At 62.5% G+C, this 27,342-nt stretch overlaps 2 protein-coding genes across 9 annotated transcripts in view; one reads left to right on the forward strand and one right to left on the reverse strand.

Annotated features, from left to right (window-relative positions):
• CASKIN2 (CASK interacting protein 2) lies at positions 1-13,617 on the forward strand. Of its 3 annotated transcripts, none has more exons than XM_059149768.1 (20): positions 1-156; positions 1,306-1,838; positions 5,787-5,838; positions 6,363-6,460; positions 6,840-6,985; positions 7,089-7,184; positions 7,303-7,433; positions 7,613-7,721; positions 8,055-8,163; positions 8,393-8,487; positions 8,931-9,192; positions 9,312-9,433; positions 9,540-9,600; positions 9,680-9,771; positions 9,927-10,037; positions 10,127-10,228; positions 10,319-10,457; positions 10,623-12,101; positions 12,192-12,414; positions 12,792-13,617. In XM_059149768.1, exons 2-20 carry the CDS (start codon positions 1,745-1,747, stop codon positions 12,880-12,882), a joined length of 3,612 nt encoding a protein of 1,203 aa, XP_059005751.1. In that variant the 5' UTR covers positions 1-156; positions 1,306-1,744; the 3' UTR covers positions 12,883-13,617. The 3 variants fall into 3 exon arrangements, with proteins under 3 accessions (XP_059005751.1, XP_059005752.1, XP_059005754.1); XM_059149769.1 differs by having other exon boundaries at positions 3-156; positions 1,344-1,838; XM_059149771.1 differs by having other exon boundaries at positions 54-72.
• The window catches only part of TMEM94 (transmembrane protein 94), a 24,003-nt gene continuing 10,087 nt past the window's right edge, over positions 13,427-27,342 (reverse strand). For 2 of the 6 annotated variants that reach the window (XM_059149767.1, XM_059149764.1), the window contains exons 3-31: positions 27,041-27,168; positions 26,641-26,777; positions 24,980-25,182; positions 24,468-24,619; positions 24,032-24,134; positions 23,720-23,806; positions 23,337-23,453; positions 22,940-22,996; positions 22,584-22,688; positions 22,292-22,444; positions 21,862-22,071; positions 21,075-21,384; positions 20,646-20,819; positions 20,185-20,287; positions 19,847-20,064; positions 18,747-18,928; positions 18,283-18,421; positions 17,950-18,065; positions 17,724-17,823; positions 17,345-17,453; positions 16,967-17,156; positions 16,671-16,748; positions 16,299-16,384; positions 15,944-16,025; positions 15,551-15,699; positions 15,370-15,464; positions 15,158-15,251; positions 14,813-14,983; positions 13,427-14,633 (exon numbers count right to left, since the gene is read on the reverse strand). In XM_059149767.1, coding sequence (XP_059005750.1) covers positions 14,561-14,633; positions 14,813-14,983; positions 15,158-15,251; positions 15,370-15,464; positions 15,551-15,699; positions 15,944-16,025; positions 16,299-16,384; positions 16,671-16,748; positions 16,967-17,156; positions 17,345-17,453; positions 17,724-17,823; positions 17,950-18,065; positions 18,283-18,421; positions 18,747-18,928; positions 19,847-20,064; positions 20,185-20,287; positions 20,646-20,819; positions 21,075-21,384; positions 21,862-22,071; positions 22,292-22,444; positions 22,584-22,688; positions 22,940-22,996; positions 23,337-23,453; positions 23,720-23,806; positions 24,032-24,134; positions 24,468-24,619; positions 24,980-25,182; positions 26,641-26,777; positions 27,041-27,168 — 3,921 coding nt within the window. In that variant the 3' untranslated portion in view covers positions 13,427-14,560. Of the gene's footprint in view, positions 14,634-14,812; positions 14,984-15,157; positions 15,252-15,369; positions 15,465-15,550; positions 15,700-15,943; positions 16,026-16,298; positions 16,385-16,670; positions 16,749-16,966; positions 17,157-17,344; positions 17,454-17,723; positions 17,824-17,949; positions 18,066-18,282; positions 18,422-18,746; positions 18,929-19,846; positions 20,065-20,184; positions 20,288-20,645; positions 20,820-21,074; positions 21,385-21,861; positions 22,072-22,279; positions 22,445-22,583; positions 22,689-22,939; positions 22,997-23,336; positions 23,454-23,719; positions 23,807-24,031; positions 24,135-24,467; positions 24,620-24,979; positions 25,183-26,640; positions 26,778-27,040; positions 27,169-27,342 lie in introns of all 6 variants that reach the window. The other 4 variants (XM_059149766.1, XM_059149762.1, XM_059149765.1 and 1 more) reach the window with 3 other exon arrangements.

The raw sequence follows: 27,342 nt of genomic DNA on the forward strand, positions 1-27,342 counted from the left end.
GGGGAGGGGCGGGATTTCCTGCGGGAGGTGCCGAGCCGGTCTTGGAAAAGGAGGAGAAGGAGGAGAAAAGGGGTAAGGGGGGCAGTGGGAGCCACGGTCCAGAGTGCCAGGGACCGAGCAGGGCCAGCCAGACCCCCGGCGGGGCAGCTGGGAGAGGTGAGACTGCGGGGCCTGCGCGGGGGGTCAGCACCTTTGAGGGCGGGCACAAACTAACTTTTCTTTCGAGATCGGCGGGAGCCTTCGTCTCTCTGCTCCTTCCGTCCTCTTCGCGCCCCTGTTCCGTCCTCCCGCATCAATCCCTCCGGCGCTGGGCTCTCCCGGTCGCTCCTGCCGCTTTGTTCCCCGGGTCGGCCCGGGTTGGGCTGGGTTGGGGGGATTGCGCGGCGCTGGACGGGCATTCCGGGGGGCGGGGGAGCCAGCCCGACCCCAAGCACTACCAGGGGCGTCCTCCTCCTGTGTCGGCTGCGGGCAAGATCAGGAGTGCCATTTGGGTTGGGCTTGGGACCTTCTAGGAGTAAGGAGACCCCAGCTAGGGCCCCAGGCCTGCACGGGTCTCATGCCACAGGGCTCGGGCAACAAATTCCTGGCCACTGAGAACTGACATAAGCTTTTCTGCAGCGAAGTCGGGGCTCCGGGCCTCAGGTTCAGGCTTGGGGGGCCAGGCAGCCCCTTCTGCCAGCACGCCCCAGCTCTTGTGTCTGTTCTGCACCCCGCTGCTAACCCCATCCCGTACAAGGGGTGAGGATGGGTCAGCAACAGGTGCTGTAAAGCCTCCCAGTCCAGCAGTCAGACCCCTGCCAGAAATGGGGAGCTATAAGCTCCCCACTCCGCGCTCTGAATACTTAAAGAGCCTGGGGCTAGGGCATCCAGCTATTATAGTAAAGCTTAGATTGGGAGGAGTCTGGGGCAGGCACCTTCCACAGGGAGTGACCCTTGCCTGTCTGCCTGTGTGTGACCCTTCCAGGCCCCACCTTCTGCCCCACCAGTTGTCTGTGGGTGTCAGAGCCCGGGGCTGTGGAGAACAGGCTGCTGGCCCAGCCTGCCTCTGTGTGTCGTGCTGCCAGGGCCCCTCCTGCCCCAGGTTGAGGTGCTGCCAGGTGCCCTGGGGCCTCAGTGACTCAGCCTCCCTCTCCCAGAAAGTCACCGCCTCCCCCCAAATACTCCTCTCATGCCTGGCAGCTGTCTCCCCCCCCCCCTTGAGTGGCTTGGCCCTTCCTTGACTCCGAAGGGCAGCGAGGGTGGTTTGGGGGGCTCCCTAGAACCCCTGTCCTACACTTCTGAGCCCTGCTTCTGGGACCCTCGCAGGCCTGGACCCTCAGCAGAGGCACTGCACCTTTTTCCAGACCCCCGAGACTTGTCTACTGCTGCTGCCCAAGGGAATGCTGACTGCGCTCTGGGTGGGCATCGGTGCTCCCGAGCCACGCCAGGAAGATTCTCGTGCCCCGTCCCAGCCCATCCCTGGGCCGTCAGACACTGCACGAAGGTCTCTGTCCAGGTTTCCACGTGGCCTCCACCCCCTCAGAAATCGGTTTTCCTGCTTGTGATGGCTGCTCATGAAACACTTTGAGGGAGTACCCATCAGTGCCTAACAAGAAGCCCACTGCTTGGGAAACCAGACTCGCTTCCCCAGGACTCCTGGGCCTCCAACGGGCCAAGGCATGGCACCCTGACGCCTTGGCTTAGACCTGAAGTTTTCCTGCCTCTGCCTGGACTCCTGATCCCAGAGCCCAGCCCAGGGACCGGAATGGGTCGTGAACAGGACTTAATCCTCGCCGTCAAGAACGGAGATGTGACTGGTGTGCAGAAACTGGTGGCTAAGGTCAAGGCCGCAAAGACAAGTGAGTGCTTGGTGGGGTGACTGTCTAGCTGAGACCCTGCCCTGAGTGCTCAGGCTATAGAGAGAGGCTTGGGTGGGGGTCACTGTGATCTGGGGTTTTGGGGGTGGGAGGACTGTCTGTTCTGTAAGAAATGCCTCTATGGGACAGCCACAGAGGAAGTTGGGTTACCCCTTGCTGTGTATCCTTAGGCAAATCACTTAGCCTCTCTGGGCCTCAGTTTCCTCACATGTAAAGTGAATGGGTTGAAATACATTCGTTTGAGTTTTTTTGAGCACCAACTGTGTGCCAGGCTTTGTTCTAGGCACCAGGCCATTATGTGGCAGCAGTGGATAAAACAGACTGAAATTCCTGCCATTGTAGAGTGGTCTTTAGCAGGTGGTTTTGCTGATGTATTCTTTGGAAGCAAGAGATTTCTGGCAGTGGGGTTGGGAAAGATTGAAAAGCAGCGGTTCCAAGCTCACCCCCCAGTTCAGCAACAGCAAATGTTTATTTATGACAGCTTAATGGGGATGCCCAGAAGATAGCTTTTAAAAAGAGCTCTACTGCTTAAAGCAAAGTTGATCACTATCTCAGCGCTTGCTAAAGCCCCTTTCCCTTGACTTAGCTGCCTGTGTCGCTGGGTGTGTGTGTGGCCAAAGCTAACTTTCTAGAAGTTTCTCCAAAACCCTTGACAGGGTTGTGGGGGCTCCATGCATGAGTGGCCACACCTGAACCCCATTTCTTGGGTACCTCTGTGGTGAGATGTCCCCCCCCACCTCCAACCTCTGGGCTTTAAGGTTGAGTTCTCTGAGCTGTCCTAAGAGAACACTGGATTTGTCCCCTGAGTTTCGAGACCAGTAGGGACATGAGGTAGCTCCTGCCACCAGACTGGGGCGGGGGGGGGGAGGGAGGGTTCCCTCAGAGTGCTGGGGCTCTAGCCTCGAGACACACCTTGGCCCTGTGCACAAGAAGGGGCCCCCGTGACTACGTGAAGACAACTAATTATCCTCAACCACACCTGGGAGTTTGGGGTGCCAGAGGATTGATTTGCAGGGCCTGGGAGTCATGCACATGTGTGTTTACCCACCTGTACACCAGGGCAAGAGAGCCAGGGTATGGGAGCTTGGCTGTGGCCGGGAGGAAGGCCAGGTGGTATGGCCTCTGTGCCCTGGGGAAGTGGATACGGGGCGAGCACAGTGGAAGGAAGGTGCCAAAGAGGTCCTAGGAGGGCCCCGGAGGCCCAAGGGTGGGAGCCCCTCCCCCTCCTCCCTTCGCCTCTGTGTTATTTTTGGCGACCTGCCCAGTAGGGCCTTGGGTGAGCTGCTGCTGGCCTCCCAGTTCTAGGGCCTCACAGTGAGGCCCTAGAGGAGGGCAGGCGGGTGGGATCTGGACGCTGGTGGTGGGAGCCTCATAGCTAGGCTCCAGGAACGTGCCCCGTGCCCCAGGGGAAATGCAGGGAGGGGAAGAGATTCCTTCCGTCAGCCCCAAAGGGGACTTGCACATTGTGTAGGCACCAGGCACAGAGTGACAGGGTCCTGTGATTCCTTGTGAAGCCTTGACCCAGAGCCTCCCCTCCTAGTCCTCGGAGAAGCAGGGAAAGCTGGAGCAGAAAGATCACAGAGTGATGTTTGCAGACCTTATAGTTTACGAAATATCCTAAGTCCTCGATTTCCTGTGAAATTGGTATATTTGTATCTGCTTTACAGATAAAGAAACTGACACTCAGAGAGGATTAGCGAGTTGCCCAAGGTCACACAGCCATTATGGGGCAGATCAGAGTCAAGTTCCTGTCCTCTCCCCTCTGCTCCTTCACTTAGCTGCCCATCAGAATTACCCAGTGGCTGTTCTGAAAGTGCAGATTCCCTGTTCCCCCTGCAGAATTAGAATCGTCACAGAGATCTTGAGACCGTGTGAATCAGAAAGTTCTCCAGGTGACTCTAAAGCAGTCCTCCGAAGGGAAGCTGGGAATTCCTGCTCCATGTCACAGGGGGGCAAAGGAAACTGATCGAAGGGGAGGTGTCAGGGCTCCCCTTTTTCCTTCTGGTAGGTGGCTGGAGCCTTCTGGCTGGCCAGAGAGAGATGCTCCCTCAGCCTCCTGCACTTGCTCTCTGGTGCCTTTGGGGGTTGGCATTCCCTGCCCACCCTGGTCCTCTTGAGGGAGCAGGTGGCTGGGAGGGGGAAGGGCGCGGTTGCCCTGGCCTTGCCCCTGCCCTCCCTCGCTCCCTCCCCTGCTCCCTTTTCCCAACTGTCTCCTTTTCTGGCCAGAGGAAACAGAGTGGGCCGAGGGTGGCCCAGTGAGCTCACATCCTTTGCCTGAGCCTAAATCAGGAGCGACCCCTCCACCCCCAGAGCCAGGTCGGGAAGAAGGCTGCCCGGCAGGGGAAGTGGCTGGAGCCGCTGCCAGCAACCAGGACCCTCCTCCCTCCAGCCAAGGTCCCTAGTCCAGTCACTCTGAGCTTCTCTCCCCCACCGCCTTTCCGGCCATTGTTCTGGAAAGAACAGAGCCACCCAGCCTGGCCCTGCCCCTGTTCCTGTCTGTCCCTCCTGTCACATTGTCCTGCCACTCCCCAGAGGGACTGTATCTCACTGCGGAGCTGCCCCATCCCAGACTGGCCAGGCCTGGCAGCAGGTGGAGGGACTTTCTCCTTCCTGCCGACCTCGTAGTCCTCAGTGTTGCTCACAGAGGTCCCATGGCTGCCCAAGGTCACACAGCCAGTAAGGGGGAGACTTGGAACCACACACTTCCTGCTCCTAAAAGCCCCTCTCCTTCCCTAACTGGCTCTGTGTGACAAGGACTTTCTGAGGGAGCTAGAGGAAGGCAGGGAGGCCTCTGTTTCTTGCCAGCGGCCCCCACCTCCTCACCCCTCCATCACCGCCCAGCTCTGTATTTACCTTTTCCCTGTAGCGTGTAGTGCACCTCGGCTCGGTCCTAAATGTAGCTGTCCCCTCTCTCCCCCTCCCATGCTCCTCACCCCCGAGCTGATCCCTGCCTGTTGGAATGAGGCCCTGTCTTGCTGGGGTGTTCTGGGGCCCACTAGGGCCCGGAGGGCAGGCCTGGACCAGCATGCTTGGCACCCTGCCCAGCCCGGGTTGAACCAGGCCTCCTCCTTCCCAGCAGGGGTGGGTTGCAGTAGGAGACCGGCCGCCTGCGACAGACATTCCTCTTCCTCTCCCAGCACTCACCAAGGACTGCCCCCTCCTGTACCCTGGCCAGTACCTGGAGCACACCTGCCTGAATCCTGTCACCCTTCCCGGCAGGGGGATGGACCAGTGTCCTGCCTGTGCCCCTGGCTTCTCTGGCCGTCACCCAGCAGAGAGCCCTCTCCGTGGGGCGTGGACCTCTCTGCCGGGAGCATGTGGGTGCAGAATCAGCAGTTACTCCCCTGACAGGAGCGGTGGCCGTGGCAGGGGGCGGGAGCTATACCAGTTTTGCTGGAGGACAGCACGTGGACGGTAATGGCTCACGTGTAAGGCGCGCCGAAGGGCGATGGCCCCCTCTGCGGTGCGCCCATAAGGGTCCAGCCCCGGCATCTGCCCTGCTCCCCTCCAGCATCTGGTGCCCCTCTCCTCTCTCCGTCAGCCCCCTCAGCCCAGGGAGACAATGAGACTCTCCTTGGCCCGCTCAGGCAGGAATGCTAACCATGTGCTCGTGGGCCTGTCCAGTGAGGGCATGCATGCCAGTGCCCCCCTTTTCTGCCCTCTTTGGCCCTATAAACAAGCTGGGCTGGGGGCCCGGGGAAGCCAGGCCCCTGCTGCGGCTCCTGCGCTGGGCACTCTGGAGCGGATGGGCCAGTGGGCCGGGTGAGGAGCTCTAGGGACAGGACAGCCGAAGGGCCATGGGGCAGGCTCTTTCTTGCACACCAAGAGGTCAGCTGGATTGGGGAATCGTGGGGAGGGACAACTCGTCAGGATACAGGTGGGAGCAGATCATTCTAGAGTGTCCTGATGCCCTCTGCTCCCATCCCGCAGAGCTCCTCGGCTCCACGAAGAGACTCAATGTCAACTACCAGGACGCTGACGGGTGAGCCCCTACCCCTCTCAAGAGCTGTGGGCTGGGGGAGGGGTAAGGGGAAAGACCTGGCCCCTAGAGTCCCTAACCCTCTCAAACTTGGCCCTTGAATCGTGTTTGCTGAGAGCCCTGGTTCCTCCCCACCCTCCTGCGTGTGGAGCTGTCCTCGAGTGAGGGGAGGGAGCCCGGTGCCTCTCCGAGGGGCCTCCTGGGTCAGATTCCTGCTAGGCCCCCTTTTCTCCCCAGAGGGTAGGAGCCCTGAGGCTCCTGCTCCCACGGCCCCCTCCCCTGGGCTGGCTGAGGGGGGGAGGCCAGACAAACAGGCCTCTCAGCCCAGACACTGAGCCCTTTCATGCTGTAGGCCGGCTGCTCCGCACTCCCACGGCAGGGCTGGCAGGGTGGGGGAGCGAGGCCACAGTGGGCAAGTCGCTCAGCCCTGCCAGCCTCCGGGACGGGTCTGGTGTGGAGGAGCAGGATTTGGGGGGGGGTGGGGGACCACTCAGCGGACACCCCTCCCTTGTGTCCCGCCACACCAGATTCTCTGCTCTCCACCATGCCGCCTTGGGGGGCAGCCTGGAGCTCATAGCCTTGCTGCTGGAGGCTCAGGCCACCGTGGACATTAAGGACAGCAATGGTGAGACCCCAGGGTGCTCCCTGGCCACACCCTGTGGTCAGAGTCTGCCCCGCCACATCCTAGCAGTGCTAATACGTGTCGCATAGCTTCCCTGGCTCTTTTTCATCTTCATGGCCTTCTGGGGGAGCTGGGGGTGGTTCTGATGCCCCGTTATCCAAGTGAGGAGGCTCAGCTTGCCTTCCTGCCCTGAGACCCCCCATGGGGGCCAGGTGGGATTCCGACTTCAGCCCCACACAACCGGACGTTTCCCTGACCGAACCAGCAGCCCTTCCCCTTGGATCTGCCTCCCCCTGCAGCTGGGGTGACTCCAGACTGCCCAGTGCCCTCGCCCACCCCCGCAGCGTCCCAGGACGTCCCCAGATCCCTTTCCCCTGTGCAGGCATGCGCCCGCTGCACTACGCGGCCTGGCAGGGCCGGCTGGAGCCCGTGCGGCTGCTTCTGCGTGCCTCCGCCGCCGTCAACGCCGCCTCGCTGGACGGGCAGATCCCGCTGCATCTGGCCGCCCAGTACGGACACTACGAAGTGGTATGTGAGCCTGCCTCCCCGTGAGGGGTGCCAGAGCCGGGGGGTTGGTGGGGGCGGGGGGGCTGGCCGGGCCAGACCCCTCACTCAGCTTCCTCCACCCTAGTCAGAAATGCTCCTCCAGCATCAGTCCAACCCGTGCCTGGTCAACAAGGCGAAGAAGACGCCCCTGGATCTGGCCTGCGAGTTTGGGCGGCTCAAGGTGAGGGGTACTAGGGGTACTTAGTACCTAGTACTTGGGGTACTAGGTCCTGGGCGACTGTGGGGCGGGGACGGGGGAATCTCAGGAGAAAGACCTGTCTGGGTGCTGCTTGCCACAGGTGGCCCAGCTGCTACTGAATAGTCACTTGTGTGTGGCACTGCTGGAGGGTGAGGCCAAGGACCCCTGTGACCCCAACTACACCACGCCCTTGCACTTGGCTGCCAAGAATGGCCACAGAGAGGTCATCAGGTACCCACTGCCCCCCCCCACTTCCTCATCCCCTTCCTGCGGAATGGGTGATGTCCCATCAGTGCCCTGCCCTGTGGCCCTCTTCTCTCGGGCTCTGGGTCACTCTCCCAGCCCCCCGGCAATCTGCTTCCTCTCCTGCCCCCCATCACCCCTGCAACTTGCCCCCCCCCAATCCACAGGCAGCTCCTTAGAGCTGGGATCGAGATCAACCGCCAGACCAAGACCGGCACAGCACTCCACGAGGCTGCGCTGTACGGCAAGACAGAGGTGGTGCGGCTGCTTCTGGAGGTGGGTGTGGGTGCCTTCACCCCTCCCCCCGCTGGGGGCTGCGGCGAGGGACAGCTGGGGAGGCACGGGAGGGGGTCTCCACCAACAACGTGGCTTTTGGGTGGGCCGCGGCCTTGTGGCTGGACAGCAGACAGACCTGGTTCGAGCCCTGGTTCTGCCTCTCACCAGCCGTGTGATCTTGAGTTCATCTTCAACCCTATCTCTGAGCTTCCGGTTTCTGTATCTGTAAAAGTTGAAAACGGTATTCACTGTTCACCTCCGGGTGGTGGTGAGGACTGGGGGAGATGGCAAGCAGAGCGCTTCGTGCCTGCTCACGCTGTGCTGGGCTCCCAGGGCGGGGTGGACGTGAACATTCGGAACACGTATAACCAGACGGCGCTGGACATCGTGAATCAGTTCACCACCTCCCAGGCCAGCCGCGAAATCAAGCAGCTCCTGCGGGGTGAGTGTGCATGAGAGAAGACCCTGCCCAGGTTGGGTGTCCGGAGCCACTCCCGTGGGGACTAGGAAGGGAGACAGGAACAGTGTCCCAGGAGCGAGATGTCATGCTCCCAAACCAGGGCTGGTTAGGGGACTCCAGGAACCTGGAGGAGGGTTGTGAAGGGGACATGATGGGTGGGAAGACACCCTAGGGACCCTCAGATGATGCCCTGCCCTGCCTTTTCTCTCAGAGGCCTCGGGGATCCTGAAGGTCCGGGCACTCAAGGATTTTTGGAACCTCCACGATCCCACTGCTCTCAACGTCCGCGCAGGGGACGTCATCACGGTGAGGACCCGGTGCGGGCGTTCCTTTGCTAGCACCAATGATTGCTGTCACTTGCGTGGGCACCTGCTAAGGTCTTTCCGTAACTCTCTTATTGACTTCCTCCCGCCCTGGGTAAAGTAGGTGCTATTTAACGGTTTCCTTTCTGGGCATGATAAAACTGAGTCGTAGAGAAATTAAAGTGTTTGGCCTGAGACCCCGCGGCAAACACCAGCATTGGGATTTGAACCCAGGCTGACGCTGGGACTGTCCTGTGTATGCCCAGGAGGCATGCTGAGGACTGGGCTGGGTGCCGGTAGGAAGGGCAGAGCTGTGGGTGCACTCGGGCATCAGCCGCTCATGGGGAGCGGAGGAGCTGGACTGTGGCTGTAGGGCCGGCTGCCTGCCCGTGTTTGGGGCAGGAAGTGATCGCTGTCCTCGTCTCCCCGATGCCTCATCTGCCCCAGGTGCTGGAACAGCATCCCGACGGCCGCTGGAAGGGCCACATCCACGAGAGCCAGAGGGGCACGGACCGTGTGGGCTACTTCCCTCCAGGCATCGTGGAGGTGGTCAGCAAGCGGGTGGGCGTCCTCGCACCCCGCCTCCCATCGGCCCCCACCCCCCTACGCCCAGGCTTCTCTCGGACACCGCAGCCCCCTGCTGAGGACCCCCTACACCCTTTGACCTATGGCCAGCTCCCTCGGGTGGGCCTCAGCCCAGACAGCCCAGGTACGCCCTCCCAGAGGGCAGTGCTGGGCACTGGGGTGGGCGTCTGGCTGTGGCAAGCTGCCAGTCCGCTGTTGGCGGGGCCAGCTGGGGCTCTAACCCCTTTGCTTGTGCCCCTGCAGCAGGTGACAGGAATAGCGTGGGCAGCGAGGGCAGCGTGGGCAGCATCCGCAGTGCTGGCAGCGGGCAGAGTTCCGAGGGCACCAACGGCCATGGCACTGGCCTTCTGATCGAGAACGCCCAGGTGGGAGGGAGGAGGAGGAGGAGGGAGGGGGCGTGGGGAGCGGGACAGAGCTGTCCCTGCTGCTGTCGGCTCCCCACATGCTGAGTCGCTCCTTCCCTGTCTCCAGCCGCTGCCTTCCACAGGAGAGGACCAGGTGCTGCCAGGACTGCACCCCCCATCCCTGGCAGGTAGGAGAGGCACATGGTACCTGGGTCGACACCCCTCCAGTGTGCTCCTTCTGATTCCCTCTCTCTCTCCCTCCTGAAGACAACCTGAGCCACCGCCCTCTGACCAACTACCGCTCCGGGGAGCAGCTCTTCACCCAGGACGTGAGGCCGGAGCAGCTGCTGGAGGGGAAGGTGAGAGCCCTGCCCCGAAGTGGGCTGCGAGCCCCGGCGGTGCGGTGGTGTGGACGGGCCTCGGGCTGGGCGCCCCGGGGAGGCTGGGCCGCAGCCTCGGCTCTGCCTCAGCACACGCTGCTCTGTTAACTTCGGCCTCTGCCCCCGTGCCGTAGGATGCCCAGGCCATTCATAACTGGCTCAGTGAGTTCCAGCTGGAAGGTTACACCACCCACTTTCTGCAGGCTGGCTACGACGTGCCAACTATCAGCCGGATGACTCCCGAGGTGGGTGCCACGGCAGGAGGGCGGCAGAGAGCCCAGCGGGAGGTGGCTGGGGGGGTGGGGGGGCCTGATGGCACGAGTCTGTGTGACAGGACCTGACGGCCATCGGCGTGACCAAGCCTGGCCACAGGAAGAAGATTGCCTCCGAGATCGCACAGCTCAGCATCGCCGAGTGGCTGCCCAACTACATCCCGGTAAGCAGGGGCCATTCTCGGCTCCCAGCCTCAGCTGTGGCCATTGGGGCCCTTCCTCGCCGGGGCGCTGAGGCTGGCGTGATTTTCCAGGTGGACCTGCGGGAGTGGCTGTGTGCGCTGGGGCTGCCGCAGTACCACAAGCACCTGGTGAGCAGCGGCTACGACTCCATGGGGCTGGTGGCCGACCTCACCTGGGAGGAGCTGCAAGAGATCGGCGTCAACAAGCTCGGTGAGAACTGCCCTGGGGCCTCCTGACTGGGCCCCCCGCGTGCCTCCAAGGGGCTCTGAAGCAGTGCAGGGTTCAAACCCAGGAGGGAGCATGGGGGCCAAGAGCGACTGGAGTGGCCCTTTGCAGCCCCAGCTGACCCCGTGGCCTCTACCCCTCCCCTCTCAGGTCATCAGAAGAAGCTCATGCTGGGAGTAAAGCGGCTGGCCGAGCTGCGGCGGGGCCTACTGCAGGGGGAGGCCCCAGCGGAGGGCAGCCGCCGGCTCGCCAGAGGCCCAGAGCTGATGGCTATCGAGGGGCTGGAGAATGGGGACGGTCCGGCTGCAGCTGGCCCACGCCTCCTCACCTTCCAGGGCAGCGAGCTAAGCCCAGAGCTGCAGGCAGCCATGGCAGGGGGTGGCCCTGAGCCCCTCCCCCTGCCCCCTGCCCGCTCCCCCAGCCAGGAGAGCATTGGAGCACGCTCACGAGGGTCCGGTCATTCACAGGAACAGCCTACCCCCCAGCCCGGTGGCGGAGACCCTGGGACCCCACAGGAGAGGAACCTTCCAGAGGGCACAGAGCGGCCCCCTAAGCTTTGTTCCCCACTTCCTGGCCAGGGGGCCCCCCCTTATGTGTTTATGTATCCCCAGGGCTCACCCTCCAGCCCAGCCCCAGGGCCACCTCCGGGCGCACCTCGTGCCTTTTCGTATTTGGCTGGTCCCCCTGCGACCCCTCCAGACCCACCTCGGCCCAAGCGCCGGTCCCACAGCCTGAGCCGCCCTGGCCCTGAGGATGGGGAAGCAGAGGGGGAGGCCGAAGGGTCGGTGGGCAGTGCGTTGGGCAGCTACGCCACCCTCACCCGGCGGCCGGGACGCAGTGCCCTAGCGCGGACCAGCCCTAGCCCGACCCCAGCGCGAGGGGCTCCCCGCAGCCAGTCCTTCGCCCTCCGTGCCCGACGCAAAGGCCCGCCACCCCCACCCCCTAAGCGCCTCAGCTCCGTCTCTGGCCCCCCCACGGAGCCTCCTCCTGTAGATGGGAGCCCAGGACCTAAGGAGGGGGCCTCTGTGCCCCGAAGGCGAACACTGAGCGAACCAGCCGGCCCCTTGGAGCCCCCAAGCCCGCCCGCACCAGCTGGCCCCGTGTCGGACACAGAGGAGGAAGAACCAGGGCCGGAGGGGACGCCCCCATCTCGGGGCAGCTCAGGGGAGGGACTCCCATTTGCGGAGGAGGGGAACCTGACCATCAAACAGCGGCCGAAGCCAGCGGGACCCCCATCCCGGGAGGCACCTGTGCCCGCTGGCCTGGATTTCAACCTCACAGAGTCAGACACCGTTAAGCGGAGGCCCAAATGCCGGGAGAGAGAGCCACTGCAGACGGCACTTCTGGCCTTCGGGGTAGCCGGTGCTACACCCAGCGCTTCTGCCTCCCTGCCCTCCCAGCCCCCCGGGGAGCCCCCCTCCTCCTCAGCAGCTCCCAGCCCTCCCCGGCCTGACCCCAGCAGCCTTCCAACTCAGGGAGCTCCAGCGCCTCTTTCTCCCGGCCTCCCAGCCCAGCCCCCTGTGGCCCCCAGCCCCGGGCCTGCTCTGGAGAACTCGGCAGGTGGTGGGCAACCTGGGGAGACGGAGCCCCCTGCTTCCCCTGCAGCCCTCATCAAGGTGCCCGGTGCAGGTATGAGGAGGGGCCCGCAGGGTGGGGTGTTGTTTCCAAGGGTTGCGTCCAGCCCCTCTTGAGTCACAGCCAACCTTTTTGTCTCTGCAGGAACAGCCCCCAAGCCTGTGTCTGTGGCCTGCACCCAGCTGGCATTTTCTGGCCCTAAGCTGGCTCCCCGGCTTGGCCCCCGCCCTGTGCCGCCCCCGAGGCCTGAGAGCACTGGGGCTGCGGGCTCTGGCCGGGCCCAGCAGAGGCTGGAACAGACCAGCTCATCCCTGGCAGCTGCACTGAGGGCGGCAGAGAAGAGCATAGGCGCTGAGGAGCGAGAGGGGTGAGGCGTGCTGGGTGCTGGGCGGGGAAGGAGAGGGGTGCAGCGCAGGAACAGCTCCCCCCTAACTCCTCTTCCCCGGGTCCTGGGAATGTCGGCGGGGACGGGGTAGCAGACCAATCCTGAGGCTGGGGCGACCCTTACTGGGACTGGAGGAGCCAGGGCTCTGAAGTCACCCATATCTGACCTGTGGGGGATCCTGGCGGCTGCCACTGAGAGGCACGTCAGCTCGAGCACCTCAGCTCCCCCGAGCCCGAGCGACCTCACCGAAGGGCCCGGAGAAGACACACTAGGTGCTTGGCACCGGCCGGGAATGCAGGCACAGCCCCTGCCCACCACGGCCCAGTCTCTGCTCTGACCCGCTCCCTCCCCTGCTGCAGCCCTCCCGGCACCTCCACCAAGCACATTCTGGATGACATCAGCACCATGTTTGACGCCCTGGCCAACCAGCTGGACGCCATGCTGGACTGAGCCCCTGGTGGCCTTCAGCCGCGCCCCTCGCGACCTGTAGCATCTGCGGCCTTCGAACCCCCGCACAGAAGCTCATGCTGTCAGAGCCAGGGTCGTCTCCACAGAAGCGGAAGTGGACATCTCAGCGGAGTCCCCTCCTGGTGTGACCTGACCAGTCAGCCCTGGCCTGTGGACAGGGACCCTGGCAAGAGCTTCCGCCCGGGGACAAAGGTGGCGGCCGGGCTCCTGGGGGGCTCCCTCTGCCCTCCCCCACCTCCAGGGTCTCCAGTGCTGAGGACCTCTTGGCACCTGCTGTGCTGTCCGGGCACACGCGGAGGCTGGAGAAGGCTGTGTGTCTGACCGGCTCCACACAGGTGTTCACGGGACATGTAAATAAGCGGCCAGGGACCTGGTCTCCGCGGTGGTGGCCGCCCACCCCTGCTCCTGCCTATGCCTGCCCTCAGTGAGGCAAAGGTGGCGGGGGTGGGGCCAGTGGGATTAACAGATCCCCAAAGTCCAAACCTTTTCAACTGTAAATGTTATTTTTTAAGCAGAGAGAAATGCATATATTTTAAATGAAATTTATTCTATCTATAACCACCTGAGAGGACATGGGGACGGGGGGCCGCGGACCATGGCGAGAGTGCGCACGGCTCGCCTCGGGGCTGGAAGCCTGATCTGGATGGCCCAGGCCCCGCTCTGTAACTATTAACCTCTTATCCCAACTAACCCCAATGAAAGTGTCATTCCACGTGATCTGGCTGTGTTTGGATCTGTGCCACGGACCTCTGAGCCCTGGGTTCTTGCCTAGGCCAGGCCTGAGGGCTCCTACCAGTGGGGAAGGAGCAAGGCTTGGGCCCTCCCCTCCCTTTGGGGCAACCTCACCAGCCAAAGCCTTGGGTGGGCCCCGGAGTGGCTGCCTCATGGACCAGCCACAGATTTTTCTTAAGCAGTTTACAAGTTTTAATACAAACCAGTCTACATTCATTCCTAAAAGGCTCATTTCCAGTAAAAAATATACACCAGTAAAAACATTCTCACAAGGAGAACTAGGGCAGAGGGCCAAAAGGAAACCTGGGCCGTGTCTCCAAGACTGACGTGCCAGGCCAGCTTGAAGACGGGCACAGGGAGAGGTGCCAGGGCACGGCAGGGGGTCTGCATCTTCAGGTCTGAGCGTGAGGCTCCCTCACAAAGGGAGGGAAGTACTCGACCACCTCCAGGCCCTTACCCCAGGAAGACAGGCGGGGTGCAGGGAGGCTGCTGCCTTCCACAGTGACCTGTCTGGACCTCCCACGGCTGTTGCCACTTAGGTCCTGGCCCCACCAGGTTCATGGCTCTGCCTGGAGACCCGAGAGCAGAGGACCTTAGGCTAAGAGACCTTAAAGGGGGCAGCCCTCGGGTGGCGGAGGCTAAGGGCTCCTCTGCTAAGTGCACATTGGTTGTACAAGGTTGTACAATGCACAAGGTTGTACATTCAAGACCAGACTGTCCTGATGCCAAGGCCACGGCTCACCAGCTCCTCCACAGTAAGTCCTGGGGGTCAGGATGACAGTTGTGTCAGATGCTGAGCTGGCCCTCCCGTGCCATGGGGTGCGAGAGGAAACCCTGAAACATTCATGGATACCAACTCCCCAGACTCAGAAACCGGTCTGGCTCTAGCCCCAGGACCAGGGCAGTGAGGACCACGGTGGCCGATGGCTCAGAAGGGGGAGTTCATGCCCAGCTTAGTCTCAAACTGCAGTTTCTGCCGCTTCTGGTAGCGAACCCGGACCCTGGTTGGGCAGGAAGTAAGAGCCTGGGTTAGAGCAGGAGCCCAGACCAGGGACAGGGCAGGACCCCAGATGAGGAGGGAAGTCCAGGCAGCGGAGGCAAGCAGGGGAGCCATGCCTGGGAGGTCACAGGCCCAAAGAATGAGCCTGAGCCCAGAGGGAGTGCCCCGTTGGTGGCTCACCGAATCTCATGCAGCTTCACGACCTCGTTGGTCACCACCACAAGAACCAGGGACAGGCAGCCCAGGAGCCAAGTCAGCAGAGGCACGTCGTCCAGGCCAAAGTGGACAGGGCTGTCCCTGTCTGTCCACAGCTGCAGGTCCACTGCCGTCTGGACCACCTGGCCCAGCAGGCTGCAGGGAGAGGCGGTAGCCCCCATGTGAGCCTCTGGCTTCCTTCCCTGCCGTTCTCAGTACAAGTAGCTCAAGGAGGGCACCGTCCGACCTCCGGCTCAGCCCCCTGAAGCAGGATTTCCGACCCCAGTCCTGCCAAAGGCCCCTCCCCCACATCCATCTGCAGATACTCACACCACGGGCACGGTCACGGCCCACCAGAGGTTGGTCAAGGGGCTCTTTCGCCACAGGGGCTTGGTGCGATGCACGTGGGTGATGGAAATGAAGACTGGAGAAAACGGGGTCAGTGGCGGGGGTGCGTCAGACACCCCACCCCCAACCCGAGGCTTTGCCCCCAGGGCGACCCTCTAGCCCCCACCAGCCCCTCCTCCCGGGGAGCCCCTCACCCGTGTGCAGGACGATCAGGGCGGCGGTGAGCTTCTGAGCCGTCAGCAGCCCGTTGGCAAAGTCGTCAAACCAGGCGGGAGCTGTGTCTGCGCCACTGCCAAAGCAAGGGGTGGACTCAGCCCCATGCTGGGCCCCGGGGAAGCGGGTGGTGGCGGGTGGGGAGGGGCGGGCAGGCCGCACCTGGGCAGCATGATGGACGAGCAGTTGGTGAGGTTGCGGGCCCGGGAGCTGTCGCAGAAGCTCTGCAGCGTGAAGCCAAAGCAGACGAGGCACGAGCTGATGGTGAGGCTAAATTTCAGCAAGAAGCAGAGCAGGAAGTAGTGCTGGGTCTGCAGAACGAAGGGAGGCCCGTCACTCCTGGGGTGGCCCCCCGGGCCCGGGACTGCACAGGCTCTTTGGGAGGGAACTGGGTAGGCCGGGTGGGGAGAGGATCCTTCCCAGCTCTGTACAGCCACCACCCTTCGGTTGAGGGACGTTGTGACCGAAGCCCCTCTCTGTCCCCCAAGGCCCGGCCCCCTTGGTACCCACGTTCCTCAGCGAAGGCCCAGGCCCACAGGGCTCCACGTTGCCTACCTTCTTAGGAATGGACTGAAGGTTCTTCCCTGTGGCCATAGACATGATGGAGCTGTGGGGGGGCTTCCCCAGCAGAGAGATGCTGAAAAGGAGGGACTTGGTGAAGGGTGGGCACTGTGACCTTCTGTCCATCAATTCCCATGTGGGAAGCCTTTCGGCAGTTTTAGGAGTGAGGGCAGGCCTAGGGGAAGATGGGACAAGACAAGGGAGGGTCCCCCCTGGCCTCCCCACCCCCGCCAGCGTCTCCTGTGCCAGGGGGTCATAAGCACTGAGGAGGGGGACCTGGGCTCCTTGAAGCTGCTCATGCTGTCCCAGCCCCACCCGCCTGGACCAGGATGGATGGCACAGCTCTCACCTGAGCAGCGGGTAGCAAAAGCAGGACAGCCACAGGATGTCTGTGGTGCTCAGTAGTGGCGGCAGCTGAACCAGGCAAGACAGGAACTAGACCAGGAGAGCCAGGAAGCAGGATTAGGCTCTGGCCAATAGTAGGATGCCAGGAGCCCCACGGCTGCCTTGCCCCATGCCCAGAGAGATGCCTAGAGGAGCTGGGGCCCCAGGGGCTTATATCCTGCTGATGGGTCAGCTCCAAAGGCCCCGGGGTTCCACAGAGGCCAGGGCCCCCCTAGGCCGTGCCACATCCTCCCAGCCGACCGCCCCCAACTCTCAGCCGGACCTTGAGTGGAGGAGCGGGTGGGGCGGGCCGGTGCCAGGGCAGGCCTCCGCTCACCTGGATGACCACGAGCGTCAGCTGGCATTGCAGCAGGAAGAGGAAGCACTTTCGAATGCCGTAGGTGGCGTGCCGCGCCTAGGGACCGGAAGGGACAGAGTGTGGCCGGGCCTACAGCTGACAAATCTTAGCCAAGAGCCAGATGCCCCAGAGGCTCCTGCTAGGAAAGGGTGGAGGCCAGTGAGCCTCTCTGGGAGGGAAATCAACCCCTGGGAGCCCAGACGGATCCTGTGTCACTCCTGCCCACTCCGTGCAGCCCTCCCTTCCCTGCCTGCTGTGCCAGCCCGAGCCCCCACCTGCTCAATGAGCCGGATGATGCTGATGGTCTCCTCCTGGCGAAAGGTCAGGGAGCAGGGCAGGCTGTTGAGCTGCCCCGAGAGCTGGAGGGGAGAAAGGCCATCCGAGGCCTGGGCCATGCTGGTGCTGGTGGCGTAACCAAAGGTCTCCCAGGAGCAGCGGGATGGGTACAGGGGATCCAGGGCAATGCTGCTCGGTGGAGGGGGAAAGCCATCAGCTACACTCTGCAAACATCCCGTATCCCATGGGAGGAGGCGAGCACCCTCTCCCCCTCTCCCCACCATGCCCAGTCTGCTGGTCCCAACCCTAGCAAGATCAGCCACGAATGTGCCCCAGTCCCACCCACGCGAGCCCCCAAACTCGGGCGTCCCCCTGACCTGATGTCACTCTGGAGGAAAAGGCAACTGTTCCTTAGATTGGCAGAGCTGCCCAGGCAGCAGGTCACCTCCCCATACTCCTGCATGATCTTGATCATCTCACACATGGCTGAGGGGGCAGAGTCGGGGAGCACAAGAGTCAGGCGTCTGGGGCCCTGTGTGAGGCTCTGGGCAGAGACCCACAGGGTAGGAGAGCAGGAGATGGGGTAGGGGGAGCAGGCCCCGCTTTGGAGATGGTCCTCCCCTCAAGCAGTCCCTTAAGTCTCGATAGAAAGGGCACGCCCCCTCCCAGCTCAGGTTGCTCAGCCACCCCCCACCCCCCGCATGGGACTCTTCCTGCAGAGCCCACAGGGAGCCTGGGCCTCCTTAGCAGACTCACTCTCAGGGGTACAGTCGGTGAACAGCGGTACGAGCAGGGGCACGTTGTCGATGTTCTGCAAGTGGGGGCGCACCTGGTGGATGCCGCGCGGCAGCTTGGCCTGGACAGAGCGGAGACGTCAGTCGCCGCCGCAGGGTCGGGAGAAGGCTCCCTCCCTCCCACCTTTCTCTGGGCCGGTCAGTCAGCTATCTCGGAGGGCCAAGGGGCACGGGCCCTGCCATCCTACCCGGTTGCAGTCCTCCAAGAAGCTGGGGAGGTCGCTGTCCGTGGGCTGGAAGCTAATGAGGTCTGAGTGACCCTCCTCCTCCATCAGAAGGAGCCCTTCCGCATCATCGCGGGACACTGTGGGATGAAAACCTGTCCTTCACCTTGGAGTCAGCCTTCTGAGGGCCTTTTCTTGCCCTGAAGATGGCAGAGAACTTCCTGCTTCTGGTCTCCTCCACTGTCAACTGTTGTGACCACAGGGAGACGAGGGCCATTTTCCAACGGAGGATCTACGGAGGCTCCTTCTAGAACCGCCCCCACCCACCTCGTCCCTGCCCCAAACCCGTGCCCTCACCCTGGTTCAGGTCGTCATGCAGGGAGCCAGCATGGCTAGGGCTGGAGGGGGGGATCTCAGAGCCGGGCATGTCACCGTTGGGCGTCAGGGAGATGTGGCAGTTCCAGCCTGTCTCCAGGCCCATCTTTTCTGCAAATACCTGCACAAGAAAGATGCCGGTGAACAGACAGACCCACAAGCCCACGGGAGAAAGGGTCAGCGGAGGCAGAGGGGGGCGGCTCTCCCCCCCACCTTGCTTTTTTTTTTTTTTTAAAGATTTTATTTATTTATTTGTCAGAGAGAGAGAGAGAGAGAGAGAGAGAGAGAGCACAGGCAGACAAAGTGGCAGGCAGAGGCAGAGGGAGAAGCAGGCTCCCTATGGAGCAAGGAGCCCGATGTGGGACTCGATCCCAGGATGCTGGGATCATGACCTGAGCCGAAGGCAGCTGCTTAACCCACTGAGCCACCCAGGCGTCCCGCCCCACCTTGCTTTTGAGCTCATCCTCCAGAGAGAAGTAGACAAAGCGGATGCATGCGTTGACCAGCCCGTCGATGAGGCGCACGATGTCCAGCCGGGCCTGGTACTGGGAGGACACCATGCCCATGAAGATCTGGCCGCTCAGGGCCTGCATGCAGTCTTCCTTCTCCAGCACCTCCCCGATCCCTTCTTCAGGTAGGCACAAGGCACAAAGCCCAGCCGGAACACCCAGGAACCAGCAGATTCCAGGAGGCAGCCCAGGCCACACACACAGATGCCACACCCAAATCAATGAGCATGTGGGCCCCAGGGGACCACACACACACACACACACACACACACACACACACACACACACAGCCAAGACACAGAGGAGCCAACAGACACGGGAGAAAAGACAAGGAAAGGTACTCATCAGTCACGTGATGATCCTAAGGAGTAACGACAGAGCCCGGCCGGGCCGGGGGAGCTGCCCTCACTCTCAGCCATGGCCGCAGTTCATGGTCTTTGGGTCATAAGACTGTGAGTCTGTCTGTTTGGTAGCATGGGGAGGGGTGGGGTGGCTCTGAGTCCCTCTGTTCCAGCAGCACTGCGACCTGGCCTTTTTGTCTGATCAAATAAGACTAATGGTCTAGGGGCGCCTAGGTGGCTCAGTGGGTTAAGCCTCTGCCTTCGGCTCAGGTCATGATCTCAGAGTTCTGGAATCGAGCCCCACATCGGGCTCTCTGCTCAGTGGGGAGCCTGCTTCCCCACCCCACCCCCGCCTGCCTCTCTGCCTACTTGTGATCTCTGTCAAATAAATAAATAAAATCTTAAAAAAAAATAAAAAAGACTCATGGTCTATAAATACTGATGCTTAATGACTTCCAAAGAAAGCCCTTTGCTATCACACCGAGTGTCACCAGAAACCTGGGAGGGGGGCCAGAACGAGCACCCGGGTGCCCGTGAGATGGCTAAGGGACTTGCCCACGCCACCAGACAGTGAACGCCACCTCGATGCTCGAGGTCCAGCGAGCCCACGGTTCCCTCCACTGTGATGGATTCCACAGCTCTCCAGAAGCTCCCCCCCACGCCACCCCTCTCCCCCGGGACAGACGCGCCCGGTACCGTCCGAGCTCCAGCTGTTGCGGCGCGTGCTCAGCTTGATGGGGACGGTGCTGGGCAGCTCACACACGGTGAAGATGCTGCTCTGGCCAGGCGCCTGTACCAGCTCGATGCACTTGCCATTGAGCTGAGAGGACAGGGAGCAGCTCATGGGCTTGTAGGCGAAGGCAGAGCAGTACCCAGACAAGCAGGCTCGCTGGTAAAAATCCAGCACTTTCTTTCTGCCAGGGAAGTGGGGCAAAAGTGAGGTGAGTGGCCCTGAGGTGCCCCCTGCTCGTGAGCTGGGCGGGCGGATGGCCGGGGCTACCTGCCATCAGCACAAGGCGTGCTTCCTTACCTACCTGTCAGAACCCGAGAGAGGGTAGATGTCCGCCCCATCCCAGAAGTCTGTGCAGGCCTCTAAGACCACGTCAGCCGTGCCGTGGGACAGCATCTGCTCTGTACCTGAGGCAGGGAGGATGAGGCTGAACTGTGAGTGCCCCAAGTCGCTGCCGCCTCTCACTCCTGCCTCAATTAACACCCTGCCGTCCTTGAGAAGGGCACTAGGGAGCCCCTGGGGAGTAGAATGCCCCAAGCCTGTGTGGGCTTGTGGGCCTTCAGACGGTCCTCAATCCCTGTGGCCACCGCCACCCCAGCACCAGTCCCCAAATCCAACCCCTGCCACATCTGTGGAAGGCTCTGGAAGCAGACTAGTGCTCCTCTGACCAGGCCCCCTTAAAAAAGGGACACCTAAAAGAAGTCCTGCCCCGCCAAGCTCCGGGAAAAGGTCTGGCCTGATGCCGGCCAAGCCTGGAAGGCTCACTGGTGGTGGTGTCCTTGATGAAGAGACTGATCATATGGCTGAGCGGGGGGCGCCGCTTGGTGACACAGGACAGCCTCCCCAGCGAGGTCTCCTTCACCATCTCGGCACTGGGGAGGCGGTAGAGTGCAAGGTGGTTCTCCTGCTTGAAGAGCTCCTTGGCACCAGGGGTGAAGCCTGCACGGGGAGGGATAGCAACCTGGGGTGTCGGGAGGAAGTCCGTGGCACCTGCACCTCCCTCCCTTGCAGGGAGAGAACCCCCATCGGACTAGGCTGGTTCTTCCCCCCTTTCCCCCTTGGGTACTCTCCCAGACTAGGAAGCACTGTCGAAAGGGGCCCGCTTCCAGGGGCTGGAGGGAAGCCAAGAGGGCTGACGGGGCTCCCCGCGAAGGCCTGGGGCAGCGGTCTGCTCAGAGTCCGGGGCCAGCGCACCTATGAGGCGGGCGAGCTCGCAGAGGCCCCAGGGCACGTGCACGGGCAGGACGGCGCTGTGGCTCTCCTGCAGGGCGATGTTGCACAGGTGGTCGGAGAAGCGGCACAGCCGCTCAGTGACGCCGGCGTTGCAGAGGTTCAGCAGCACGTTGAGGCCCAGGGGCTTCAGGGAAGTGAGGTGCAGCTGCCAGTTGGAGTCATCGAACTGGATGCAGGAGGGGTTCTGCTGGTCCTGGGACAGGCTCAGCATCTCCAGGTGGTAGTCGCACACGAAGTCCTCCGCTTCGTACGGCTCGCCCTCCAGCCCAGGCTGGGTCACGGGGAACGGGGGAGGGGAGAGGGGAGCGTCAGCTGGGGAGAAGGCACCCCCTTCCCAGAGAGCCTGCTCGCGTGTCCCATCCCTCCCGGAAACCCTCTCCCCATGTCCCTGCTGGGGTTCGGCTGCTTCCGGTAGCTCTGCCCAGCGATGGCAGCGAGAGGAGGACACCCAGGGCAGGGAGGGAGCAGGGAGGGAGCCGCCAGCCTTCTGTCTTCAGAAGGTTGTGACCAGAAGGGCCTTGCCTCAACCAGTCACCATCTGCAAGACCCAGAGGGGTCTCCCTCCCGGGCCCTGGATGAAGCCTCAGGAGGCCGTCCTGCCTGGCCGAGCCCCAAGGCCTGGGAACAGAGGCCGCTGCGTCTGTGCCTTCAGGTTCATTCCCCCGGGACAGGCTGCCCCCCCTTGGCCCCTACAGTGGGGGAGGCCAGGACCCCCCGCAGCTGCCCCCCGCCCCCACGCTGCTCTCACCTTGCCAGTCTCTTCTTCCCCGCCCTCCGTGTCCCGGCTGAAGCTCACGTTGGAGCCGGACGGGTGTTTGCTGCGGCCGTGAGCTTTGTGGTGAGAGTAGAATTCGGGGGGCTTGGGACCATCACCCGGCCAGTCGCCACGCTCCTGCTCATTGGAAAGGTGCAGGGAAGCGTTCAGAGACCCGGCCAGGAGGGCATCTCGTTCGTGGGGCTGAGGAGAACAAGGAGCACAGGCCTCGGACCGGGGTCCCACTGGCTGTCACGGGCCAGGGAGGCAGGGCAGTTCTGAGGCGGAGGCTCTGCGTGAACGGCCGAGAAGCAGATCCTAACGGTGCTGGAGCCTTCCTTCGCCCTCCCAGCCTCACCTCCCTGAGGCCACTGGCCAGGCCCGGAGCAGGGTCCCTGGGAGCCGGCCCTACCTCTTCCTCTACCTCAGGATGGCAGAAGGAGCGGGTGGACAGGTCATCGGTGAGGTCCTCGTGGCTGCTGTGGGGGGGCTCCACCTTCCCACTGAAGAACAGCACGGTCTCCGGGCTGGGGTTTGGCCACGACAGGATCCCCTGTTTGTCCACACAGCACAGGACCTGCAGGGAGAGATGGGGGTTGGGGAGGGGGCCTGGCATTCCCCAACCTGCCAGGGTCCATTCAAATGGCGGGCAGGCACCAGACACAGCCCGGCAGCCGGCCAGCGGGGGCAGGGTCCTCCCGCAGGGCCACCCTCACCGTGACCGAGCCCAGGCTGTGCAGCAGGCTGGAGCTATGGCTCAGCGTCGGTGATGTCCCTTGGATCACCCGCAGGAAATGCCCCCAAATACAACGCAGCATTTCCTGGTGGGAGAGACGAAGTCCATGTTATTTCCCTGGAGACAGCCTCAGGAGCCGGCAGAGGAAACAGTCCGGGGACCAGGAAGTCGGGGTGGAGAGGCATTCGCCTGGGCAGAGCACACTGCCCACAGGAGACAGAAGGCTCCAAGGCCATAAAATAGGGGAGCCTCAGGGGCCAGCTTGAGGCCAGCTTGAGGGAGCTCAGGTTGGCGGCTCCAAGGGCCTAGGGCAGAAGGTGTCCCAGGTGAGTGTACCTGAGAGGAGACGGCTTCAGTATAGCTGCTGAGAGTGTCCTCCGAGAACTTGGCCAGCTGCACCGAGAAAAGGGCACCGGCTCAGGGAGGCCTCCAAGCTGCAAGGGTGGGGCCCCCCCACCAGCAAGGCTCCCGATGCCTTTGATAAAGGACACCCGGGGCCGTTCCGGAATCCCGTGTCTGCTGAGAACCAGCAGGGACGATCCCCCGCCTCACACGGCCCAGCCTGGAGGCTCCTCCACACGGAGAGCAGCTCAGGGCCCACCCGTGCCGGGGAGAGGGGCCCACAGTGAGGCTGGACCTCGGTACCCAGTCGCTGGGCCCCAGCTGACACCCTCTTTTGGCTCCCGATTTTTTTCTTGTTGTGCTGTCCCCGTGATGCCTTGGAACAACCTACCAGGGAGCTGGGCGAGGCCTTGCTCATCTGGGCCAGGACCCGAGCTTCTCCACAGGCGGTTGCCAGGACCCAGAGGACTGGAAAGAGCAGGGGCAGGATGGGCAGGACGCCATTGACCTGGGGAAGCACGAACCACACTGAGGCCTCTCAAAGAGCCGCTGGCCTGCTGAGAGGGAGGGACGGGAGGCCTTCCCCAGCCCCGAAGCCACTCCCTGAGTAGAAAGGGACAGCTGTCCAGCGCAGGAAAAGAAGGGGAGCAGGCATCCTCCAGCTGTGACCCCTGGGCTGCAGAGGGAGGGACAGCCAGGGCCCCATGAGGGGACCCAGCCTCCCAGGAAAGAGCAACATGGAAGGCACCATGGAGGGGCAAGGGCAGGGCCTACCTGCAGCTGCAGGAGGGCGTACTGCCAGGAGGCAATGCCAGGAGCACTCAGCATGAAGCGTAGCGCATTGGTAATGAGGAAGCCGGCCTTCGGGGAACAGGAGAAGCGCAGCCTCAGCCCCCCACCCAGATAGGGACCCTGGCTCTAAGGCTCCCCTTCCTCCGCCCACGCATACCCCCACCCAGCCCCAGCACCGGCCATCTCACTCTGGGCACCCCCTCCCCGTCTTCTCACGCGCTCACCTGAATCTGGCCCCGAGGCTCCCCCATTTCCTGGCCCTCTCCCCTGCCCCGCGAGGCCCGCCTCACGCACCAGGACCACGGGCACCGCGTACTGCAGCATCACCGACTGCACCGTGAACCTCTCGTTGTCCAGGGCGGTGACTGGGCGGGACAGGGCCATGTCCAGGCACCATCTGCAGAGAGGGGTGACCCTGTAGCTGGGTGAGCCTTCGGAGGGCGGGGGAGAGGCCTGGGCACCACTGAGTCAGACCATCTCTCCTGTTCCCTGGGAGAGGGGTCTGGGGCAGCCTCTTGAGTGGTCCCCTCAGAGCTCCAGAGGGGAGAGGAACAATGGCCCAGGCTAGGAATTCTCATGAGACACTCAAGTTAAAAAATCTACAGGGGTGCCTACCCCAAGGGGAGCTCTGGATAAACCAGGCTCTCTCCTTGTCAGCCCACTCCCTGCTCCTGGAGGCACCAGGGGAGAGAACTCGGGCGCCAGAAGGAAGGCGGGACAGCAAGCCCACCTGATGTTGTCGATTACAGGGGTCTCAAGGACGCGGAAGAGCCGGTGCTGCTGGGGGTTCTGTGGCCCCTTCTTCACTTCTCCCCGGGGGGAGGGGGGTGGAGAGAAAGGGGGAAACAGGTCTCCGGGCTCCAAGACGATGTGCTCATCATCCTGCCAGAGTCAGGGGAGGAGGGGTCAAGGGCATTGGTTCAATCAGAAGCCACTCTTCCTGGACAATTCAGCTAAGTGCAGATACCTCACTGGGTTAGGGGCCGTTGGTTGACAAAGAGTCAGCCGTGGGGCGGGGGAGGGTGGTGGTTGTGAAACTGGATTCCTAGCAGCTTAAGGGTCTGAGAAACTAAAGAACAGGACAAGGAGAAACATTCCAGCTCTTCTCCATTCTTCCAGAGCCCTTGCCAAGAAGCCTGTGAGCCGGCCAGGAAGGTTCAGGATCGAGCCCTGGGACCCTCCCACCATCGCCTGTAGATGCTCCCACAGCATTTCCAGGGAAGGAGAAAAGCCTCGAGCTACCTTGATCCCCCTCAGAGAGGCGAACGATTCCTGGCCGGGCCTCAGAGCTATGATGTCTCCTTCTACCAACAGGCTAACTGGCAGGTTGACCAGATGTCCATCTCTGTAGGCCCAGTGCAGGGACCAGGACGGTGCAAAGGGCATGTGGAGGTCCGGGTACACGGCATCTGGCCACCTGATCTCCTTGCCATCCCTCAGGGCATCTGAGGAGAAGGGGAGCAAAGAAACCACCTCACCCATGGCTCCGCACATCCGCCACCCAGCACACACAGTGGGGCTCTGCCTGCTCGCCTTCCTTTCCCAGAAGGCTTACAGCAGCCCGCACCAGCCACGCCAACACTACCCCTCTCTCCAGGGCACCTCCCCTGTGAAGTCTCTCCCATTACTCCAGCCCAGGCACTTCTACCCCTCGGAACACCGGCTTATTCTTTATACCCTTAACTCCATTCAAACACGTCTCACAAGCAATGCTGAGGGCTTTGAGGGATGCAAAGGTCAAAGGTGAAGACGACACAGTCCCTGCCCTTGAGGAGCCGAAACTGAAAAGAGAGATGTCTGTGGGCAGATAACACGAATCACGGCAAACCCGCGCTCAGGGCATTAGGAAAGATCCCCGAGCTGCAGGAGCACAGGAGAGCTGATGCCATCAGAGGCGGCCTCAGGGGAAAGGGAGCAGAGTTTAAGATGGGCAGATCTGTCAGCTGGAGCCGATGAGGGAGGAGCACGCCAGGGAGGGGGACACCAGGATGAGGCACAGAAGCAGGTTGGTCCACGGTGGGTCTGGCACTGGGGAGGGGTTTTCAGGTGAAGATGACAGTAGAGAAAAGTCCAGAGAGGGAGGCTGGAGCCTGGCCCAGAGGTTCTGGGCAGCTCTGATAAGCAAGAAGGAGCCACTGATGGTTCCTGAGCAAGAGACCGAGCTCTCAGAGAGCAGGGCCCATGTTCCTCCGTCACTGCTGTCCTTCCCACACCTGGCACGAGGCTGCAACCAACCGATCATTTCAGAATGAAGCAACCCCCTCTCACTTAGCATTTAAACATCTGCTGCCTGGTTGCGTTCGAGAAATGTCTCTGACACTAGGTGTTTCTCTTATAAGACCACAGGCCCTTGGAAAGCAGGAATTACTGTCTCTAGCTGGGGCTTAGCAAACGCTACCTGAACGAAAGAACGAGCAGAAACCGGACTGAGCAACTCCCTTCTTTAGGAACAGGGCTGCTCCATTTTGGGCTCCCGGTTCTGGGCCCCCAACCCTGCCTCCTGCAGCTCTTAGACTTCCCTGGCCCATCTTACTACATGCCCTGGCCCAGTACCGCCAGACAAGGCAGACTTGGAAGAGAAAACCTCAACTGTCCTCCTGCCAAAAGAGGGGCCTCCCCGTTAAGTCTCCCATCATTAGCAAGCCTGCGAGCCGACGGGGCCACCATCGGCCTCCCCACGTGCCGTGTTCAGGCCACACGCCTAGCTGTCCGTGCCTCTCGCTGTCCTGCTCAAAAGAGGGCAGGGCAGCCTCCCAATTCTCCTGATGCCAAGAGCCCCCAGAATGCTGGCCACAGGCAACACCGCTGTGCTGGGCTCCCCGGGAGGCCTCAGGAGAAGAGCGCGGGGCCCACACTTCACAGGGCATCCGTTCCCAACCAGCATGCCTGAGCCTCGGCCTCACCTTGGATTTGATCAATGATCCCTCGGAGCCTACGCTCTACCTCCCGACGCTTCAGCCGATCTTGCCGCCCAATGAGGACAAGGTTGAGAAGCAGCAAGAGGAATAGTGCCGAGGCATTCACCAGCTCCACCCCATGGCTGGCGGGAAGAGGGGGGTACTAGCAGGGAGAGGGGCTTCCCCACCCAGCCAACCCCAGTCCCTTTTGCAAAGAGGGTCTCCTTTCGGGGCAGCGGGAGGGTGGGTTGCTGACAGCAGCCTACCGGGGGACAGAGGATTCCTAACGACCCAGACTGTGACTGTGTGCAGGGCATGGTGCTGGCGGGGCTGGGCGTGGGTGTCCAGGTGGGAGGCAGGAGGGGTGGCTCAGTGCTCCCTGGGGGCGAGGCGGGGGCGCGGTTACCTGCCAGCCGGCTGGCCCCCGTGGCAGCCCAGCAGCAGCAGCACGGCCAGCAGCATGAGCGAGGCTCCGGGCCAGTGGAAGCAGGAGCAGCGGTTCCCGTGGTGCAGGAAACTGCTTCTCCACAGCTCCTGAGGAGGGGCGGCGGGGAGTGAGGGGCCCGGGGACCGAGCTGCTAGATCCGCCGCCTTCCTCCCACCCCCGCCTGCCCTGGCCTGAGGCTGCCTTGGTCTTCTGGCTTTGGTCTCAGCTGCGCAGCAGGTAATCAGGACAGCACTCGGGGACGCAGCCCTGGCCACCTTCTG

The sequence above is a fragment of the Mustela lutreola genome, chromosome 15 (genome assembly GCF_030435805.1).
Source record: "Mustela lutreola isolate mMusLut2 chromosome 15, mMusLut2.pri, whole genome shotgun sequence".
Classification (NCBI taxonomy): Eukaryota; Metazoa; Chordata; class Mammalia; order Carnivora; family Mustelidae; genus Mustela; species Mustela lutreola.

Bases quoted from the DNA above. Each gene is read 5' to 3' on its own strand.
- CASKIN2 (XM_059149768.1), top strand. From the start codon at position 1,745: ATGGGTCGTGAACAGGACTTAATCCTCGCCGTCAAGAACGGAGATGTG. The intron at 7,722-8,054 runs GTGGGTGTGGGT...CTGGGCTCCCAG, and splicing joins TGGTGCGGCTGCTTCTGGAG to GGCGGGGTGGACGTGAACAT. The intron at 8,488-8,930 runs GTGAGGACCCGG...CATCTGCCCCAG, and splicing joins GCGCAGGGGACGTCATCACG to GTGCTGGAACAGCATCCCGA.